This window comes from Macrobrachium rosenbergii, chromosome 35, assembly GCF_040412425.1.
Source record: "Macrobrachium rosenbergii isolate ZJJX-2024 chromosome 35, ASM4041242v1, whole genome shotgun sequence".
Classification (NCBI taxonomy): domain Eukaryota; kingdom Metazoa; phylum Arthropoda; class Malacostraca; order Decapoda; family Palaemonidae; genus Macrobrachium; species Macrobrachium rosenbergii.
The window spans coordinates 5,308,737-5,331,594 of NC_089775.1; the positions used below are offsets into that span (position 1 = coordinate 5,308,737).

At 38.2% G+C, this 22,858-nt stretch overlaps 1 protein-coding gene across 1 annotated transcript; it reads left to right on the top strand.

The window, feature by feature from the left end:
• The first annotated feature begins 236 nt into the window (after positions 1–236).
• On the top strand, positions 237–5,414 carry LOC136856230 (uncharacterized). Its single transcript, XM_067133922.1, has 5 exons — positions 237–343; positions 2,064–2,333; positions 2,755–2,859; positions 3,700–3,888; positions 4,960–5,414. The coding sequence occupies exons 1-5, from the start codon at positions 259–261 to the stop codon at positions 5,049–5,051; spliced, it is 741 nt and encodes a 246-aa protein (XP_066990023.1). The 5' UTR covers positions 237–258; the 3' UTR covers positions 5,052–5,414.
• The last annotated feature ends 17,444 nt before the right edge of the window (positions 5,415–22,858 follow it).

A 22,858-nucleotide genomic window follows, 5' to 3' on the forward strand; every position in this document is an offset into this window, starting at 1 on the left:
ACCAATAAACCCAAAAACACAATTTTACTAATTTTAAGCTTCGTATGGACCCAAACGAGAGACAGACAAATATACACAACCCTCTTTTCACAACCTTTCACAACAGAGCTAAGAGAAAGTGCGCGAGAATCGAAAAAATGACAGACTGAAAAGAAATGAAGGGTAAACAAAGTCCTGCGCATGCGCGTGTCATCGTCTCGTTCACGCGATTGCTCAGTTTAAAACTAGTAAGTGGTCAGGGATCACGCGCTTCAGTCGATGCTCTTCGTTGGGGTCTCCACGCCAAAGATGAAGAAGATTTTAACTCATTCGTCGTTCTTTCTCCTTGTGCTGACCGCGATGGGTACGTGCATACGTGTGTGTGTGTGAGGGCGTAATACCTTAGTTGTTTTTATGTATAGTTCAGTATCTTAACTATCTTGGATGTTGAAGAATTCCGTGCAAATTTATCTGCATACTTTGACGAAGTTTGGCATGGTCGTTCGTGACGTGAGAGAGAGGGGAATCTTAAACTTAGTATAATTATAATTATTATTGTTCAGTAGATGAAACCTGTTCTTATGGAGCAAGCCCACCTAAAGGGCCATTGACTTGAAATTGAAGCTTCCAAAGAATATTATTATCATTATTATTATTATTATTCAGTAGATGAAACCTGTCCTTATGGAACAAGCCCACCAAAGGGACCACTGACTTGAAATTGAAGCTTCCAAAGAATATTAAGGTGTTCATTAGGAAGAAGTAAGAGGAAGTAAAGGGAAATACAGAAAGATTTAAGAGATCCCGAATTTTGAGGGGTTATATTATTATTAGGTGTCATTTCAACTTTAGAATGTCCTTTGTCAGCGTTCAAGTGTCAGTCTATTTCCTGCAGACATCCACACAACCTGAAGACGCATCAGTAATTGAGTTAACAACAATTACAATTTTTCTTATTTTATATATATATACCTTTTTCAAACCTCACAATCGTTTTTATCGACCAAAACAGAATTAAAATGAGGTAATTCCTTTTTTCTAATTGTGTCACCTTATGCGCTAGGAAATATATACTAGCTTCACTTAAAAAAAAATAACTAGTTATTACATCAAGCAAGGGCGAATCTTGATCGTTTTCAACAAGGGTAAACAATATGGACATGTCTTTATTTCTCATATCTTATAAGACATGTGGTTGTCATATAAAACAAATCGAAGATTTACTGCTTTAGTTAATTTTCAAAATGGACCTCCTTGGATTTCGAGTGTGGAAAGAATTCTTGAGCACGCCACTTTGTTGTCTCATGAACATTCCTTTATTGAAGAAAAACTACCTTTTTTACTTACATTTTTGTTTTAGTCAGATAGTGATCAGATGTACCTTCAACCAACCAGCCCTTTATGCTAAAGTTCTTGTCAATACCAGTTTTTCTTTCCTAAGTATAATTATGAACAGTATTCTTTGGCAAACACATATTCTGAAATGTTTTAAGCAGGAACAAATTAATTCATGCTTTTAGTTTTCTGTAAAAGAAAACTATTATAAAGATGGCTATTTGTCTGTCCGTCCGCTATTTTTCTGTCCGGCCACAGATCTTAAAAACTACTGAGGCTAGAGGGCTGCAAATTGGTATGTTGATCATCCACCCTCCAGTCATCAAACATAGCAAATTGCAGCCCTCTAGCCTCAGTAGTTTTTATTTTATTTAAGGTTAAAATTTTTATTTTATTTAAGGCCACCACCGTGCCGTGACTGCAAGTTTCATGCAGCATTATAAGCTGTGCAGAAAACTCGATTGCGCCGAAGAAAGTTTGCATTTTTGTTTTTTTGATCAGATATACCTTCAGCCAACCTCTTGCCAAAACTCTTTTCCTTACCAATGTCTCTTCCCCAAGTAAAACTATGAGTGCTGCTCTTTGGAAAACACATTCTAAAATGCTCAGGCAAGGAACAAATTCATTCATGGGTGCATTGGTATGTTATATCATCAGTGCCATGACTCTGAAAGCATTTCCTCAAGACAATGTTAAAGGTCTGATTCCCTTCTTCCTCTTCTTCTTCTTCTTCTTCTTCTTCCCTGCAGACATGCTAACAATGGCAAAAGTGGCTATGCAGTACAGAGTTCGAGTCTCCAAAGCCAAATTAATCGCAAGTGGCTTCAAGGTGGAGGAAATCAACGCCACTTCGCCCCTGATGTGCGCCATTCAGTCCAACCTGAGGCCCTGGAGCAAACTGATGTGCGTCAGCGAGACCGCCCCCATCAGCTGCCTCTTCACCGAGATGAGACTCGTGGCTCTGTCGGATGACAGCTCGGCCGATGCTGTCACCTGCATGACCTCCTATTCTCCAGCAGGTAATTGGCAAAAATTAGTGGGTCAAGGACCCGAGAATGCGTAGGACAACTAACAATAGATATTTTCCAATTCGTGACCCAAGGCTTCACCACAACCTTGAGTTTGATAGTCTTCCTTCTGTGAAATTTCATGGCATTTCCTCTGTAAATATGATTTTAGTAACCATTTCCACGTCCAATCAGAGTTTGTGATGTAATTATGCATCACAAATTGCAGGTTTAAATCAATATTCCTGAACAGATTATTAGAGAAAGCTTTACTTGGAGTTTCTATTAATAAGAATAGTATTTTGGTCCAGTCAAACTACTATATAATTATAATACAAACTAGTTCCTGCCCCAACTCATTATCATAGACCACCAACCTTGTAAACTTTCCTGCAGTTTTCTCAACATTGTACATTTACCAATATATCCACAGCATGTGTTCTGAACACCACCACGGCCTACAACCCAGGGGAAATCTTGGTCCAGGGCTGTGACCCCAAAATTTGCCAAAATGGGCAAATTGAACCTTATGACTTAGGTGAGAGGAGCCGTTACACTTTTTTTTTTTTTGTAAATTTATGCAAAAGATTTGCTTATTTATAATCAGTATTTGTTGTAGTACCATTGAGACTTCTCAAGTGCTTTACTGGAGATGTGGAGCAGGTGACAAAAATTTAATTCATTTGGAAACAGGATTTAATTTTTCCAGTAGACCATCCTGCTAATCACAGACATTTCAGCAAGACTAACCTGTGTGGAAATAGCAATGGCGAGTAGCCAGGAATGGATGCATTTGGCAGCTATCTTCATCTTGACTGTTTCTTAGTTTTGCTGAAGTGAAATGAGATGAGTTTTGAATTGAGATAATTAGGAATTACCATAGTTTTGTCTATTTTCCTGGATGGACTGAAATGATTGAGAAGAGTATTGGACTGGAACCATTTGGTAACTCCTGTTGGAGACATCTGGCACTCCCTTGTGTCCTGTTGTCTGTGAGAGTTAGTAAAAGTCACTCCAAATATCCCATTGTATACTGTTTCAGGTGTTTCAAGTTACTGAATGCTGATTTCTGTTCTTTTGTTTGGTCTGTGTTAAAATGCATACATTATGGATAATAATAATATGGTTAAAACTGGACTTAGACTACTTTGCTTGAGCATGATATGATGTGAAGTTTTCTTATAGGAACAGAGAGGGAGTGTTTGTGACTTTTTGTTTATGTGTGTGTACGTTTGTTCCCCCAATTAATGACGGGTGAATTCTTGAATGCACAAGTAAATTATTCAGATGATTTCCAATTTACATACACCTACCAGATCTCTGCGCAATGTTATCGTTAATGATTACTGACAAAGCTCGTCTCATCTCCACGCCTCAGGTAAGATCGAAGGGAAAACTTGCACTGCCCCCTTCCTCAACATCCCATACGTCGGCTGCCTCTACCTGAACCTCACTCCGAGGTCATGGTGTGAGGCCCAGTCGATGTGTGCCAACATGGAAGCCAGGTTGATCGTACCGTCCAACTTCATTGAGATGCAGATATACTTGCTGGCTGTTGCTCTCTTCCGTAAGTTACGCTGGCCGCAGCTACAGTATTTCACTTTGTTTCGCTCTCCTCTCTTGGCTATGCTGTTGATTCAGCTACTTTCACCCACGTTTGCCATGTGTCAGTTCCCCTGAATAAACCCCCAGTCTTGATGACTGAATTCAGCTTCTCTTGAAGAACTTCACTGACTGTCTTTCTAAGCATTCATGCTTCACTTCACCTAATTTCAATATATCCTCAGTTATTTCAAATGCTTTTTTATTTTAATTCTGCCACTAGCTCCATCTATGAATTTACTGTCAGAACCTGTACATTAATAATATGGGAATCTGCACTCTACTGAGTATACAAGGTTAGGTTAGGCTAGGTTAAGGAAGGTTAGAACAGGACGTACTGTATACTCTTTTTGTCCAGCAGGGATAAAATCCCCACGCCAATCAAAGAGGGGTTAGTATGAAGGGTTTTTGACTGAGCCATTTTGTAAGATATTTTTTTCCCACCTTCATCCCGAAACTATTCTGCCCCTTTTCACCTTTCTGTAATTGAGTGCCTTCTCTCCCACAGCTGAGATTTGTGTGTCTTCCTCTTCTCTGCTAACCTCTTCTCCCTTTACGGGGACCAACTACTTTCTTTCAGTTGGTGAGATAAATTTACATTGGCTGCTTTGGCAAAGACTTTGCTTCCTTATTCCCCCTTGTTTAGACACAGACATCTTCTCTTACCAATCTGAATCCTTCTCTGAAACACGTTTACCTTTCCTCCTTGCTGTAACATATTTTGCTAACTCTTAAAATATTTTGTCGTCTTGCTGACGACTGACATTTCCCCCTCCCCCAGCTGGCAGTTTTCGTGACATATATTGTACCCCTGCTGAAACTCCTCTGCTTAAATTCATTTCCTAAACTTTGTCTGTCCTCCTTTCCTCGGCCAAAATTCTTGTTACCTTTCCCTTGTTGCTAGTGTTTTGTTTATTATCCGCGGATGGAATTATGATGCGCTGTCAAATAATAGCTGTAAGACTAAATATCTATAGATGTATAACTCACAGGACAATGCAGAGAGTGACTGACTGCCATCTTGTACTCTCTTCAGAGGACGTGTGGGTTGGTGTAAGGTCTGGCCAATGGTTGGACGGCAATCCAGTCACCAGTAGCCAGTGGTGGCCTGGCTACCAGCGGTGCTAAAAATGACTGCGGTAAGATGACCTTTGGCTTTAGCGGCTTGTTGCCCACCTACATGGTCAAAGACGAATCTTGCTACAGCACACACGCAGTTGCCTGTTATCGACCACGAGCCCCTGTTTGTCGGCTGTCTTTGCTCGAGTGCGCAGCCCTGATGCTGGGATGAAGATGGTAGAAACTTCAGGAAGTCTAGTGACTTGGATGCTGATGGTGGTGATAGACTTGACCATTCAGCTACAAAGAGCTTAGAAAGACCTTGAAGAGAATTAGTTCCTTTGCATGAATCACTGTAATAACTATTCAGAAGTAGGTATAGCTCTTGCCAGCCTTGTGGCAGCAAATTTATAGATGTATTGTATTGGTATGTTATTGTGCATAAAGATCTTTGGAGAATCTAGATCAGAACTTCATTTATTCCACCTGTTTCTCGGATCATCAATTTAAAGGCTGTGAGAAAGACTGTTATATTTTGAATCTTGAAAAATATGTTATTTTGTTGCATGAAAATGAGTGACTTTCTTACCAACTCCTGTAATTGGTATAGAGGAACAGAGGCTCTGTGAAAATGTGGAGTTCTAAAATGTCTGATTTCTTCGGCATTTATTTATTACGAGCTTGATGGCATGCACTACTCTGCGCTGGAACCTGGAACTGCCCGTTATGTCTCTACCTACCCCTACCTGGCCGGGGGCGACTACAGGTTTGCAGGAGGGTGGATTGGCCCAACCCTGCTCCTACCTGGGAAGGACAAACAGGTTTGCAGGAGGAGGGTGGATGTGTAATGTCTCCCCTACTCGTATTTCATTGTTATCGATTAGAAATGGAACCACGTAAAATACGGGTGCTGGCATAGAGCCAAGAATCTGTGCTGGTCAGTGGCCAGCCTGGTCAAGGAATGGACTTAGGACCACAACCTAACCTAACCTAACCTAACCATTCAATGATTAACAACTAACTATTATAGAGACGTGACCGTGACATGGTCAATGCATGGAGCACATTAATTGACTCCCTGTTAAAAATGCCAGCAAATCCATTCTCTTGAAGAGACAGATCGAAAGAGCCCTAAAACACAAAGCCTTTAGTTACTTTTCCCAAGTTCTTCTTCTTTAGGGTAAAAACAAACGACGCGAGACCTTTCGCTTGGTTTTTCATTTTCAGCAAATGAAACCATTCTCCAGGCAAAGTCACGAGTAAGTTTTATGCATGGCTTTGTTCTGACAATTGTCGACTTTAATTCGAAGCACAAAAACATCAAATCGAGGTGTCGTGTGAGCTGGCGTTCCAAGTCTCAACTGCAACGCTGTAGCTTATTATTTTAACCTGTATCTCAATTAAGTTTTGCCCAGGCGCTACGGCAACTACCAGAGCCTGCAATAACGATCGATGTTGTCCTTCTTAAAGTATATGACTTGACAGTAAGACACTGCAATTCAGTTTCAGTAACGCAAATAATCTGGCATCATTCCTAATTTTCATCAGCTGCATAAATAGATTGAGAATTGCAGTGCAATGTTCAAGGTCACACGTGGTCTTGCAAACAGAACTTGGGATAAGGTTTCGTTTCTTTACCAATAAACGCCAAATGTTAATTATTAATATAATTATTGGGGTGCCAATACAGTAAAATATGCCAGTGATATTAGAAACGGTCGAGATAGATAGTCCCTACCCTAGGGACGTTACGTACCTTCGTTCTATATCTATATAATAGTGAGAGACTCTGGCCCCAGGCTGGACTTCAGCAAGTTTGAACAATGAAGGCTGTTATGAAGATGAGAAAAGAGCATTTGTTGGAGAGAGAGAGAGAGAGAGAGAGAGAGAGAGAACACCATCTGGGTTCGCGCTTTCATTACTAAAACAAAAGTACTATTTTATTTATTTGGCGAATCCAAAATATTAGGATGACAGATGTGAGGCTCCATACTCACCATAAATCATTCCTGTTCTTAATCTCTCCAAAACACATTTCACAGACGAAGGATATTTTCCCTAGAGCAAAAATACCTTAATGAAACGTTTGGAGAGAGTGGATTATTTTTGCTCGCCATTACTCATCCCTGTCGAGTAAAGAAATGGGTTGTATTGTCTCCAGAATTACAGTCGGGAATGTTATACCCACCCCACTTCCTGATGATTTATCTAACTGTTGTTGCCAAGTATTTCAACGTGAAGTCATTTCTACTCTGGGACACTTTCAAGACCCGTCAATCCATCACATACCTTTCTCTCGACCATTCGAGTTCTTAGGGCTCGTTCTTTCCATGTTTTTTTCTATCTGGGACTTTTATCTCTTAAAGAAAACCCCTTTCATCAGTCTGGGGTTCAGTGAGCATACAACTATCAACTATAGCCCTGAAGGAATGGCTTACTATCGATCATCAGAAAAGTTGTGAAGGTGACTACCAAGATAGTTTATGCTGTGAAACATTAAGCATAACGTACACTTACTGTCAGTATATCCCACGTGACCTATCAGCACCAAGACATCAATTGTTTTCTCTCGTGCGAAAACTGATTTGTGTCTAGTGTTTTGGACTTACATGGTAGGTCAGATCTGGAATTTTATCAGTCCTCTATCAGTCCCAGCTAATGGAACTTTAAGAGATGTACCCTTACACATCAAAGGGGGACAACTCGAGAATGGGCTTAATTGGGCTATGCCTGATACCTAAGTTCTGATAAATGTTTCACTTGTTTTCAAGGCAGATCTTAAGGTCTACATCTGTTAGCTTATTAGCATCTCTGATCACTGTTCCATAAGAATGGGCATTAGTGAATCAATGTTTTCCCAGGACAACTGCTGGAAAAACTGTAACCACCTGGGAAAGAGCAAAATGTGACCAGAAACTTGTAACGATGCCTGGAATCGTTACTGAATTTCAGCCCGTGAAGACATTTGTCCATAAAGTTCTGTGATTTCAGCTGTCACGAATAACTGATGGTAATTACTGTGAATAAGGATATCTAAGCATGCCATGAAGGTATCCGGAATAATTCTACACAGAAAGAGGGGTGGAAAATTTAGTTAAAATCCAAGTTCCGATGATTAATGACTTTCACCCCTCAGCCACTGCAATTCATACTAAGCTGAGGCGAAAGTTTGATCAAGGTGAAAGTCATAACTTTGCAACAGACCATCAAATTACTTTTTTAATATAACCTGCAGTTAGCACTGCACACACCTTGCACTTACTCTGATTAATTCAGATACGAGATCGATGCAGAACACGCCACAGGTAAATTTTATTACAGGACCAGGGGCTACGTTTCAGAGTTTAATTCCGTGTCCATTATATCACATTCTCGAATTCTTCTTCTACCCCTGATTTAAATCAACAAACATCAAATATTGGATGAGTAAAAGTCTCCATTACTGTAATAACATGTTCATGGCACACTCCTCTAAAGCATTTTGCATTTTACAGCAAGGAGCACAGTAGACCACAATTTAAACATGATTGCTATTAAAATTCATAAGCCAGTTCGATCAACAGGAACATGTAAGCAGTCAGGACTCCCTTGAAAGAATTTTTTCATTTAAACAGGGTCCCAGGAGGACTTTAACTCTTAACTTAAACAAACGATTATTGTTTTAGAGCTGGTGGCGTAAACTTGAGTTTCAGTACTAGTCCAATATGTTAAACTTATGAGGTAAATTTTCCTGCCTATTTTTGGAACGAGATTCTTATCAACTATGAATAGGATTTAAATACAAGGCAGGTAAGCTTTGTCTGATTAATTAAGATCAGCATCACCATAATACACTCCAAAGTGTATTCATATATTGTTACAATATAGAATCTTGCAGTTAACTCCAGTATTTTGTTCTTTTGGACTACACTCAAGTCCTAAAATCACATTGCAGAGGTAAGTATATTGATGAAAAATGACAATGTAATAACTCAGGGTGCACCACACTACAGCCAAAACATGTGATAAACACAGGCTGGCAGCTTATTGCATACATATCACAAACATATTGAAAACAAGTCAACGACATAAGTAGAAAACGGATCTTTGGCAATTGCTGGGTGATCGTATGAAACACTGTTTAGAACTGCCAATAAGTCGCTGACTTGTATGTAACCTGGTTGTGGTATGTTTGTGATAAGTTGGTGACATTCATTTATGACATGTTAGCTGGAGTGTTGACTCACATTTGTGAACTAATTCTTCTGCAACTGAGACCCCAAGCTGCTTCAGCAGACTCCAAGATTCACTGCCTTTAGTTTATACCTAAGACCATCGCGGCACACTCCAGGACAGTCTTCTTGCAGATAGGAGCCCGAGGTCTGTAGCAAGCTGCGATGTGTTGGTTGGTACAAGGTTCTTCGCTCACCAGGAAGTCGGGCGGAATCTTCAGGACGAATTGCATCTTCCCACAGTCATTTGGACTGCCATTGGGACTTCCTGTGGCCCACTGTGCTGATGCAACTTCAGCGCCATTAACCCACTTCCTTGAACGCATGCCCACCCACACGTCCTCTGGGGTTGGGGAGAGATTTTCTTATAAAGAGAAAAAGAATAGAAGGCATCGTTTGATGTCGTCAAACGATTCCATTTATTTGTGATAATGATAGTGACAATAATATTTTATATAGATAGTAAAATTATTGTCCCTCTGCTTCAATTAACAGCAAACTGTGTCAGTTTTGAGACGTTTAGCATTTTGCGCAAGATGATCTGAAAAAGACATGAAGTCAAACTCTGATCTAAACAGAATGATTTCACTTCAGGTACTTATCAGTATTAGAAATGAGTATATTTCTAACCTTAGAAATCTGCAAGGAGACCAACTGAGCGTCACTATTAGCACAAGCAGTTGTTCAGTGATGACCAACCTCACTTTTGAGAGCAAATAAAAAAAAAAGAACAATAAATTTCTGGAAATTACTTACTCCCCAATCCTGCAATGAGGAGGTATGCTTTCATTTCAAAGAAATCCACAGGAAAGATCATCTGAGCTTCCATTTTAGCACAAGTTGCGTGCGCCTCACACCAAGTCTTCGGGGTGACGTCCAAGTAAAGGCAGCCCACGAAAGGAATGTTTAGGAATGGGAATGTACACTTGCTGGCTATGATGGTCCCTAGAATATAAAAAGGAAAATGGATAGGTGTAATAAATAAACAGGCAGGCAGACTTTGTCATCAGTGTGTTGGTAAGCCCAATGGAAGACCAACTCCAAATCTACTCTTGACTGGTTGGTTTATACTTCCAAGAGATTCGGCCACGAAACCTCAGTGATTCCAGGTGGATGGTTTGGTATCGTTGGAGCTGATGAACGTGCCCTGAAAATGCCTGTTTCTGATGGAAATGGAAATCTAAACTGTTATCAATAATTGTTTGCACTCTGAAAATCTTAGCAATTCTAAAAGTGCTAGATTGTCATGTGCACATTTATTCCTTGGATGGAGTGTCTTAGAAACACCTACCCCCTCCATAGGGACTTCTGTTCAAAGGGCTAATTTGACAGTTGCTCAACAGACCCAACCGTGCTTAATGTAATTGGCTTGATGACAAGCACTACAGTATATGTGGGGTGTCTTGATCAATTACTTACCAGTTTCATTCACCAGCGATGACCAAGAAATTGATCCCTTGTGAAGAGAAAGTGATTTCAGCCTGTATCCTGAAAGATGAATTGCCCCATTTCCAGTCTAAACAGTAACTTATGTATTGGACAGTTTGTCAAATGTGACTGGTTATGGTCATGGTGAAGGCAAAGGCATGGCGCTAGCAATTTCATCCCAAACGATCTGGTTAAACCTGATGGGATCACACTTCTAATAGGGAAAAGCCTAGACAAACAAGATGCAGTAAAAGCTCAAAAAGTTTGCTAATATTAATCAGTGTTTTAAGGTGGTTTGATCATGCGAGATGAATGGAAGATCAGTAGACTGGCGAAAATTTCATATCATCTGGAAGTTTCTGCAGGTAGGAGAAGAGAGAGACTGGAAGAGTGCTGGATCACTGGTATGGAAGAGGTGCTGGAACAATGGGGAAATAACATTCAAAACACAGAAGAGTAACCACACAATTGAGGTGAATGGTGCAGTGTCTGTGGGTCAAATCAATTAGTTGCTGGCATTCCTTTTAAAGGATAAAAACGGCACTGACCCGTTAGAATAGAATAGAATATAGAGTTTAGGCCAAAGGCTAAATGCTAGGACCTATGAGATCATTCAGCGCTGAGACGGAAATCGACAGTAAAAGGTTTGAAAGGTGTAACGGGAGAAAAAACCTCACAGTTGCATTATGAAACCATTGTTAGAGAGGGTGGACAGTCAGATGGAAGAAAGTGAATATGAAAGGAGACACAGTAAAATCATGAAAGAGGTTACAGCAAGAGGCCGACATGATGCCGCAAGCAATGCTTACGGTGGCCCATGTGAGGTGTACTGATGGTACTACCCGCTTAGGGGCGACCCATTAGAAATAGCTTATTGGCAATTTCACAACAGTCCCTCTCTTTCTGACAAGCATGAACGTGAGTTCAGCCTTTGAAAGAAGTTTCTTCATGTATTCCACCACTGGAATTCAAGGCTTCCAGTAGGAAAAAGTATTTCTAAGTGAGGAAACCGAGATGTTAGGAGGACGCTGTGACCAGACACCGTGCACCAAAGTGCGATAATCAATGGACATTCCTCACTTGGGTCGAAAGGTACCAGGCCTCCACTCTGGCAGATCTTGAGGTCACAGCCGGATCCCGCGATCTCACCAATTTTGAGGGACGTTTTGACGTCCACAACGCAATCTGTTGATGCCATTTTAAAAAAATTACTTTAATTGTTTTAGCAGAATAAGGACTTTCACGCTGGTCAGCACAGCAAGACGAAGGGAAATATGGGATTACAAGATCTTTAGTCCAGGGTCCCTATCATCTTTGGTTATGGCTCAGTAATAATATATATATATATATATATATATATATATATATATATATATATATATATATATATATATATATATATATATATATATATATGTGTGTGTGTATATATATAATCAAATGGCATAAATTTCAATACAGAATTTATTATCAATGATTAAATCTTCTTCAGCACAAATTAGTGTCACAGATTTTGTTTTCAGTTAAATCAGAATTTTCTTCCGTCATCAGCTCACTAATTGGTGAATGCATTAAAATTCATTTCAGCTCAAACCTTTAGTCTTTATGAATGAATTAGGTAAAAAAGAAAAGTATCACCACTTGCAAAGCATGGCGTCTGAATGTCTAGTGGGTTAAGTCACTGAACTGTACTTCTACAACTCTCTCTCTCTCTCTCTCTCTCTCTCTCTCTCTCTCTCTCTCTCTCTCTCTCTCTCTCTCTCTCTCTCTCTCTCTCTCTCTAGCTTACCCTCAGGTGACAAAGACGTCATGCAAGTGATGGCATCGGCAGCACTGTCGTTGGTCTTGGTCTTAATGTTGAGGTCAGCGAAGAGACAAGTTCCATCCTCTGAGTAACACATCAGCTTACTCCAAGGGAAGTTGGCAGATTTCATGGCGCATTTGAGCATCGAAGGGACAGAGAACTCCTCTTTCCTGCCAGCTGCGTCCACCAGAGCCTTCGACACCCTCACCCTGTACTGCTTTCCTGACCGGCTGCCGTCGGCCTCTGGAATTAGGTCGTGGAGAATGGTGAATGTTTCAGTAACTCTGGAGGGAATTCGTCTTTTCTCTCAGGTGTGACCAACCAAATTCCTGACAGTTCTACTTCGAACTGCTTTCCTGATCAGCCCAGTTCAGCCTCTGCAGTTAGATAATGGATATTACTTGGTATCTTTAGACAGTTATGATATATTTTTTTATCTGTTTATTAATTTTTTTCTTCTTTTTTAATAAGTGGGATCTCATCTTTTTGTATTTCCCTTTACTTCCTCTTTACTTCTTCTTAATGAACTCCTTAATATTCTTTGGAAGCTTCAATCTCAAGTCAGTGGCCCCTTTGGTGGGCTTCTTCCATATGAATAGGATCCATCTTCTTAATAATAATAATAATAATAATAATAATAATAATAATAACATAAAGAAATGGGGACCTTTGCGACGCGTAATTGGCTAGTGTAGTTATTTAGTCAATACGACAAGGCAGTTCTCCACACTAACCCTGTGAAAATAACACGTGATGGCATCAGCTAGGCTCTTGTGGACACCAGAATAGCCATAAGACCAAGACCTACTTCAATAAGAAACATGAAACAGGAGGCTGGGGACGAGTGGAGACTTGTGGAAGTGAATGCGTGAGGAAGACAGTGAAATTGCATAACAGCTCTTTGCTTTGTATTAATAAAGGTTAGTAAGCCTTGGAGATACTTCTTCATATCCCTGGTATGGGTTAATCACTTTGGATAATTATTAAATAAACTGTAGACAATTAGATTAAAAATTTGTACATTTAGGTATTATAAACCTTTAGCCAAAAACTAATATGTTTCAAAAGGACTCAATAGTTGAAGATATATTCACACTAATATGAGCGTTGGACGGTACTCGTCACCATCAGCATTCGAAAGTGTGCGACTGACCTTAGACTTAAGCTTCAAACATACGTACCTGCTGTCAGCAACATCAAGCAGAGGACAGGGGCCAACAGAGCAACCAGCAACGCCTTCTGGAGCAACTGGAGAGCAACTTCCATACTTCTACTTCCTCTGGTGTCTGTAGCAATACTAATGAGGTGAGTAATGTGCTGATAATATTGAAGGCGTCTCTCTCCCCATCCCCACCCCCCAAATCTCACACACCTCCCTCCCCCCTGCCCTCTCTTGGATATAACTTCTAAATGGTATATTTATTGCTTATTAATTCTCTCTCTCTCTCTCTCTCTCTCTCTCTCTCTCTCTCTCTCTCTCTCTCTCTCTCTCTCTCTCATTCATACATTTAAATCATTAAAATGATCAAGTGGGTCTACCCAACTGCACTCCCCTCCTAATGGGATAAAATGCCTAATTATTTGATAGATTTACACAGCCTAGCACCACGTAGACGGTCACTGACGCCAGAAATGGCATCGCATCAATCAGCAATAATGCTTAATGGAAAACATTTAATATTGGGAATCAGTGATAAAAAAAATATTCAATATAAACTTTTCATATCATGAATTCATCTTCTGCATAATAATAATAATAATAATAATAATAATAATAATAATAATAATAATAATAATAATAATAATAATAATAATAATAATAATAATAATAATAATAATAATCTTGTATGAGGTCCACAATAATATATCAATGGTAAAATGTGAGACTTTATAAAAATTGATATATTATTGAGGACCTTATACAAAGTTACTCCTGTTATTGTCATTGAGAGTTCTACACAGTAATAATAATAATAATAATAATAATAATAATAATAATAATAATAATAATAATAATAAGAAGAAGAAGAAGAAGAAGAAGAAGAAGAAGAAGAAGAAGAAGAAGAAGCAGAAGAAGAAGAAGAAGAAGAAGAAGAATGAAAACCCAAAAACTAAAAGGTCAATCGAAAAGTCAAGAAATTTACGACACCACGATTTAAAAAGTCGGAGAGGAATCCTCGCTTCTCCCTGGAAATTATTTGCAATGTTTATTGCACTCTGGACCATTTATGAAGAACGGGCTTCTTGTAATGGAATGGAAATAAGTAATTATGTTTAAGTGCGTCGTAAATCGTGCTTTGAGTCAAAGATTGCTGTCCAAAATTATTGTTCTTTTTCCTTTGTTCACAGTTGAATATTAAGTTTGTTGTTATTATTATTATTATTATTATTATTATTATTATTATTATTATTATTATTATTATTATCAGCAATGTAGTTAAGTCTTGCCCCTTTTGTATTTGATAGTAGAATTTACGAAAAATATCATTATTATGATTATTATTTTTACATTTCAGAAGATTAATTTCTAATATTATTATTATTATTATTATTATTATTATTATTATTATTATTATTATTATTATTATTATTATTATTATTTTCAGCAAAGAAGTTATACCCTCCCCATGCTTGTTGCTTTTCCAGAATTATGAAAAAATTATTATTAATATTATTATTATTATTATTATTATTATTATTATTATTATTATTATCATAGTTGCTCCTATAGACAAAATATTATGCATTGCTCTGTTTTCTTGATAGAAGGATCACGAAAAATATTACAGATTACATTTTTAAGAAAATTCCACCAAATGATAAGATATTGAAAGAGATAATAATAATAATAATAATAATAATAATAATAATAATAATAATAATAAAAATAATAATAATAATATCTTATTATTATTGAGGTGCTAATGCATTTGCAATAAAATTTAGTGAATCACTAAGAATATATAATATTCTGATTAATTAAGAATGATAAACAAGTAAAAAATGCGCCGCAGTTTCATCGGAGCAATCGAGTTTTCTGTACAGCCGCTACAGCGTATAATCAAGGCCACCGGAAATGAACCTATCTTTCGGTGGTCTCGGTATAATGCTGCATGAGCCGCGGCCCCCATGGAACTTTAACCACTGCCCGGTGGTGGCCTGGCCTATATCGTTGCCAGAAGCAGGATAATGGCTAACTTTAACCTTAAATAAAATCAAAACTACTGAGGCTAGAGGGCTGCAATTTGGTATGTTTCATGACTGGAGGGTGGATGATCAACATACCAATTTGCAGCCCTCTAGCCTCAGTAGTTTTTAAGATCTGAGGGCGGACAGGCAAAAGCCTTCTCTATAATAGCTCTCTTTTACAGAAAACTAATAATTAACAGACGCAATGAATGGGCAGAATATTAATACCTTCCTGAAACCTAACTTCTATTTTGACAGCTATGAAAAACAAAGCCAATCAGCAAACTCTAATAATCTGCTTGTAGCTGGTTTTAATGACATTCAAAAGAAACGTGTGATATTATATAAAAAAAAAAGCTAATTACGCCTTCTCAATCTCCTTCTTCTTCTTCTTGTACTGCGTCTGAAGTCATTTAGATCCTTTAATTGAATTTTAAATGAAATGGCCTTCACTACTCTTTCAAGTTTCATTTGGGGGAAATTCCTTGGGCGAATTGCAATTTAGACGAACACGCCATCTCCCGTGGATAGCTCACAGGACCCATTAGTTCAAGGCCGTTCAAGTTGTTTAGTCTGAGGGGCCACTCCTGAAAAACCAGAAAGTCATGGTGGCCACCTGTGTTTATGCATGTATATGTTGTATGTATATATGTATGTATATATAATGTAACACACATCAGACGGCAATGAAACCTTTCTTTGTAGTTGTTGATCTTGCAAGGAATTCTTCTTCAGTTCAGGATAAGCTGTAAATCTAAATTTTATGATATAAAAAGAAATATACACTTTTACTTATTTTTCTCTAGTGGGCCACTTTCAAAATCAAGCGGGCCACTGAACTAGCAACTAGTTGAAGTGGCAATAAGGGAAAAAATCTAATTATGGAATATTAATTATTTCGCAAAAGGAATATAAATAAATTAGTTTTTAGTCGGAATAATTGGAATAAAACAATGAACTAGTCCGGTGGTGAATATATATATATATATATATATATATATATATATATATATATATATATATATATATATATATATATATATATATATATATATATATATATATATATATATATATACATATCTATGTGTAATCCTATACTGTTTCCTCCTATACAAAAATACGTCACAAATACCCGTATTAATCACCTGTTTCATTTCTCCAATACATCAATCTAATTTTCAATATTAATGTCCATTTACCCAAATAACAATGCATTGATACCCTAATGCTATTCTCTTGCATTTTAATACATTTTGATCTTTCTTTAATTTATTAGTTGATACTATCTTGCTTCCTTACTGAGCGCCATAACGCGGTGTTATGAGATTACCTATGACGATAACAGTCAAATAAACTAGACCTCGCTGAGGTAGCATAAAGGATTCTAAAGCAATGTCTGAGTGGCTTTCAGGAACATCTGAGAATTCTGTCCTCGGGGGCAAAATGGTTTAATTCCTCTCCAGAATCGATGGCAGGAAACTACCTTGAATTTTCCGGCGAGTATCGTTGACCGAGATTTATATTGATTATAATTATTGCACTGGAAGTAAAAAACATTTACGAATAATTGCAGGAATTAGGTAAGCACTTTCTTAATAATAACTAGCCCCTGAAATGTGGCTTGTTACATCGAGTACCCTAAAAATGCCCTGAGATGTTTTTTTATCGACTGACTCTTTCCTCTCATGGTACAAAGTTTACCCTGTGGCTGTTGTCACAATATATTGCGTTTTTTCTCTTTATTGCTAGAAATATAATGGCTGCTGGGAAAACATTGGAGGACACTGGTGTCCCAAATTAGGATTCAATTATCGAAAGAGAAAAAAATAGTGTATTAGAGAATAAATAGACAATATTTATGTTACCTAGGGTTAGAATGGGTTTAGTTAATGTATTGATGTTCCAGATATTAATCAAGAAGTAATTCTGTTCATATTTTGCTATATTGAATAAGCAGGTTGAAGCTTGAGTTCATTTATGAGTATTCAAACTCTTGTTGTGATATAGAACAAGGAACTTCTGAGCAATCAAGTTTTCTGTACAGCGTATAATGCTGTATAAAACTCTCAGCCTCGGCGCATGAAATTCCCAGTCGTGGCCCGTGAAATTTTCACCCACGGCCGGGTGGTGGCTTGTGTTGTTGGCATATATAGCGGTGCCAGACGCATGATCATGGCTAATTTTAACCTTAAATAAAATAAAACTACTGAGGTTAGAGGGCTGCAATTTGGTATGCATGATGATTCAACCAATGCAAAAGCCATTCCAGGCAAGAATGGTGGTTTGTATTCCAAATATAACCCAATCTTATAAATTCCTCATACAATAATCGGTAGTTTCCTTTTAATGAATTTTTTCTTTTTGATGTAATCATTATTTTTCTCAGCAAAGTAGGTCCTACAATCTTATGAATAACTGTAAAACTGATTGAAATTCTACATTCCCACTGAAAATATTCTCCACAGAGCATGAACCGGACTCATTCCCATCAAGGAGTGTAATTGGAAAGGTCGAATTACCCAGTTATAAAGATTGGTTGTTTCTCGCGTGGCCAAACCACAAGAAAACAACTCCATGTAATTTGTCAGTCAGGTATTAATGGCTTTTTCTTGTGCTCTGGTACTCTTGGGAATTGGACCTCGCGTTTTGGCTGGCGGTACTATAATATCGATTCGAACCCAATCTTCAAAGGTTTTGATATTAAGAGGGATTTTGCCAACTTGCTGTTCCTGTTTAGTTTTGATGGTGTTTATATTATATATATATATATATATATATATATATATATATATATATATATATATATATATATATATATATATACATACAAATAAACACAGGCATACATACATATATTACCAGACTCCTCCCCATATCTCAGCAAGTCTTCAGGGGTGAGGTTGCCAGACCCACTCTCTCCTTTTCATAGATCCCAGAAGTCAAAGGTACATATTCACAGCTGGGTGGTCTGGTGGGTGACAATGTCAACAGCTGGTAACTGCTCCTAATCTCTTCTCTTACCAGAACATTCAGCTGATTCGGAATAGTCAACTCTTCCTAATATTTCTCCTGTCCTCCCTCAGATCTTGAAAACTACCGGGGCTAGAGGGCTGCAAATTGGTATGTTGTTCATCCACCCCCCAATCATCAGACATACCAAATTGCAGCCCTCTAGCCTCTGTATTTTTTATTTTATTTAAGGTTAAAGTTAGCCATGATCGTGCTTCTGGCAACGATATAGAACAGGCCACCACGGCCGGCTGAGAGTTTCATGGGCCGCGGCTCATACAGCATTAAACCGATGCCACCGAAAGATAGATCCATTTTCGGTGGCCTTGATTATACGCTGTAGCGGCTGTACAGAAAACTTGATTGCGCCGAAGAAAATATAATTGTTTGTATTTCAGGCTTTTTTTTGTTGTTATATGGACGTAAATTATGGGCTGAAGAATGTTATACACCAAGTATTGTACTGTTGCAATCGATTGCAAAAACATATATATTTATATATATATATATATATATATATATATATATATATATATATATATATATATATATATATATATATATATATATCCTTTCCAACATGAACAATTTTGAAAGTAAGATAAAAAAATTAAGGCTTCAAAAAAGTATCTTACATCAGTAAGTCAAACAATTATGGACAATTTTGGAATAAGATGAAAATATGAAGGTTACTTATAACTATTATATATTAACATGTGTAATAATTATGAACGAATTTGGAATTAAGATAAAAAAAAATAAACGCTTCAAAAAATATTATATATCAGTAAGTCTAATAATTATGAACAATTTTGAAAATAAGATGAAAAATTAAAGCTTCGAAAAAGTAGTATATATATCAGTTAGTCTAATAATTACATATATGGTCTCGAACCCCAAACTTATAAAGAACTCTCTCTGGTGCAAAGGAACCGTAACCTGGGGTCCACAAATGGCCTTCGGGAAGTCAATGAATGTCACATAAAAATCATAATAAAATAAGTAAAAAATGCGCCGAAGTTTCTTCGGCGCAATCGAGTTTTCTGTACAGCCGCTACAGCGTATAATCAAGGCCACGGAAAATAGATCTATCTTTCGGCGGTCTCGGTATAATGGTGTATGAGCCGCGGCCCACGAAACTTTAACCACTGCCCGGTTGGTGGCCTATCCTATATCGTTGCCGGATGCACGATTATGGCTAAATTTAACCTTAAATAAAATAAAAGGTACAGAGGCTAGAGGGCTGCAATTTGGTATGTTTGATGACCGGAGGGTGGATGATCAACATACCAATTTGCAGCCCTCTAGCCTCAGTAGTTTTGAAGATTTGAGGGCGGACAGACAAAACCTGCACAATATTTTTCTTTTCAGAAAACCAATAAAAATGAAAATATGATTTTTATTCCAGCATTTTAATCCCACTGGCAGATGCATTCCATCATTACAATAAATAAGCGTTGTAGTGTTCCTTACTGAGAGAGATTAAAACTTTATTTCGCTCCTTATAACGAACAAGTGGTTCCAAGGTCGCGTTCATCGGGCAACGATTCGGCAATTTCAGGTACCCCAAAAAGGTCAAGAAACCGCTTCTGTTGGAGCCAGTGACAACTGTAACCTCTTCGTAACATCCTGCGATTCGGTAGGATGCCGCTGTTTTATAAAATCAGGTTGTTATATAACAAATTGTGTCACGCTAGGTGTGACAGAACGTAGATTATTTTATCGTTAGATTAAGACGTCGCTTGTCAGGTCAATTCGTCAGTGCCTAAGGTTTCTTTATACATTAGTTTTTGTGTCACTTTAAATATTTTTGGATTTTAAGGGAAGAGGTGTATATAGTACTTCCTGCAATGTACTGCTTGTGCAATAAATTATGGACATAATTAAGAAACTGAAAGGTATTTGAACTGGTAATTACGTTGACTATAAGCCTGTCATTGTTGAGATGTTTGGTTGAGTGCACACACGCACGCGCACACACACACACACACACACACACACACACACACATATATATATATATATATATATATATATATATATATATATATATATATATATATATATATATATATATACGATCTTCTACGTAGGGAATCAATAGCTCTCTCTACAGTGCAAACTAAATTTGGCACCACTGACCAATCCTGCAATAAACATTTTTGTACCTTTCACTTTTCGTATAAGTTTAAACACTTTAACCCAGAAAGAGGAATTGTGGTCTATTGCAAATTCATTGCGGCGAAATATTTGATTCGGCAAAATACATTTCTTGCAACTGGTCCAACAAATGTCTTACCATTGCCGCAGTGCATAAATCAGGAATATTTTATTTCGCTGCAAAATTCTCACTGCGAATTTATATTTACAGTTTAACAATTAAGAGCAAAGCACATAAATAAGAAATGTCGTTATTGATGGTGTCTTGGGAGCCACGCCCCCCAGCCCACCTAGCCCCTCAAATGGACATGATTCATTAAAAGATAATTGCTCCTTCAGTGGGAATTAATTTGGAACAAAATCCTTATATTTTCTGCGAAGGAAAGTCAGGCAATAGTCACCCGAATTTTTAGCTTTCTGTAAAAGAAAATATTGTGCCGGCTTTGTCTGTCCGTCCGCACTTTTTCTGTCCGCCCTCAGATCTTAAAAACTGCTGAGGCTAGAGGGCTGCAAATTGGTATGTTGATCATCCACCCTCCAGTCATCAAACATACCAAATTGCAGCCCTCTAGCCTCAATAGTTTTTATTTCATTTAAGATTAAAGTTAGCCATAATCGTGATTTGGCAACGACATAGGATAGGCCGCCAGCGGGCATCAGTTAAAATTTCATGGGTCGCGGCTCATACAGCATTATAACGAGACCACCGAAAGATAAATCTATTTTCGCCGTGGCCTTGATTATACGCTGTAGCGGCTGTACAGAAAACTCGATTGCCCCGAAGAATTACACACAGAATTATACGTATTTGGAAGCACAACAACAATCTATCTAAATTTGGGAAATGACCAATTCGCTTAAGAATATTTGACCCCCCAGGGGCTAGTACTAAACACCGCGAAACAGTGATTCATCTACACTGCTTCGCTGTGTTTAGTACTAGCCCCTGGGCGAGGTCAGGTGTGTTTCGCTGTGTTTAGTACTAGCCCCTGGAGCCAGTCAGGTGTGTTTTGTTGTGTTTAGTACTAGCCATTGGGGGTGTCAGGTGTGTTTCGCTGTGTTTAGTACTAGCCCCTGGGGGGTGAAGTGTGTTTTGCCCCATTAAGTACTAGCCCCTGGGGGGTGAGGTGTGTTTTGCCCCATTAAGTACTAGCCCCTGGTGGGTGAGGTGTGTTTTGTCCCATTAAGTACTAGCCCCTGGGGGTCAAATGTGTTTCGCCGTGTTTATTACTAGCCCCTAAGGATCAAATGTTCCTAAGTGAGTTGCTCATTTCACACATTTCCTGGGGATTTCATGAAATCCCTGATTCCACATATTCTCTGTAACACACACACGCACACATATATACATATATATACTGGCGACTCAGGTAGAAGGTCTCTGTTAGTTAAAGAAAAAAAAAAGCCGTCTGCCAGCACGGGCTCTTGCTCACAAGACCAGCCCGTAAAAGCCAAACTTAATCCTATTCCTACGTAGCTCTCAATCAATCGTTCTTGCTGAGTAGAAACTTGCAAACATCAATGTCTCTCGCTCTAAAGTTTTCTATATGAAAGCAAAATGTACAGAACGGTTGCTTGTGTGTGTAGAGAGAGAGAGAGAGAGAGAGAGAGAGAGAGAGAGAGAGAGAGAGAAAGAAAGTAATTTCCTAAGAGAATGTAGTTCACTCCTAAATTAGTGTGTCCTTGTTTCATGATGAGCCTTTACTTCCAAACAGCCTTATTAAAAATGAATAGGTAATTTGGCTTCGTAATTGCCCTGGTCAGTAGAAGAGATTTGTCCCAGATATCACTTGGTGCTTTTATTATTATTGGCCTTATGCCAGCACGGGTTTTAATTCTTCAAGCAGTATCTAAACATCTGTGAAGTGGGATCCATAGACCAATTCCAAGTAAGTGGTTTTGAAAAGTGCCACATAAAAGTGCTACATAACAGAATAGAATATAGGATTTAGGCCTCAGCCAAGCTGCAAAGACCCTTAAGTAATGCCTACAGTGCACCACGTGAGGTTCACTGACGGCACTGTCATTGAATAAAGGTGATTTGATTTAGCAGTAGTAACGAATCGCTGGCA

What these genes read in the sequence shown, in the direction of transcription:
- LOC136856230 (XM_067133922.1), top strand. Translation starts at nt 259, where the DNA reads ATGCTCTTCGTTGGGGTCTCCACGCCAAAGATGAAGAAGATTTTAACT. An exon ending in GACCTCCTATTCTCCAGCAG is followed by an intron (nt 2,334 to 2,754) that starts GTAATTGGCAAA and finishes ATATATCCACAG; the next exon opens with CATGTGTTCTGAACACCACC. An exon ending in GCTGGCTGTTGCTCTCTTCC is followed by an intron (nt 3,889 to 4,959) that starts GTAAGTTACGCT and finishes TACTCTCTTCAG; the next exon opens with AGGACGTGTGGGTTGGTGTA.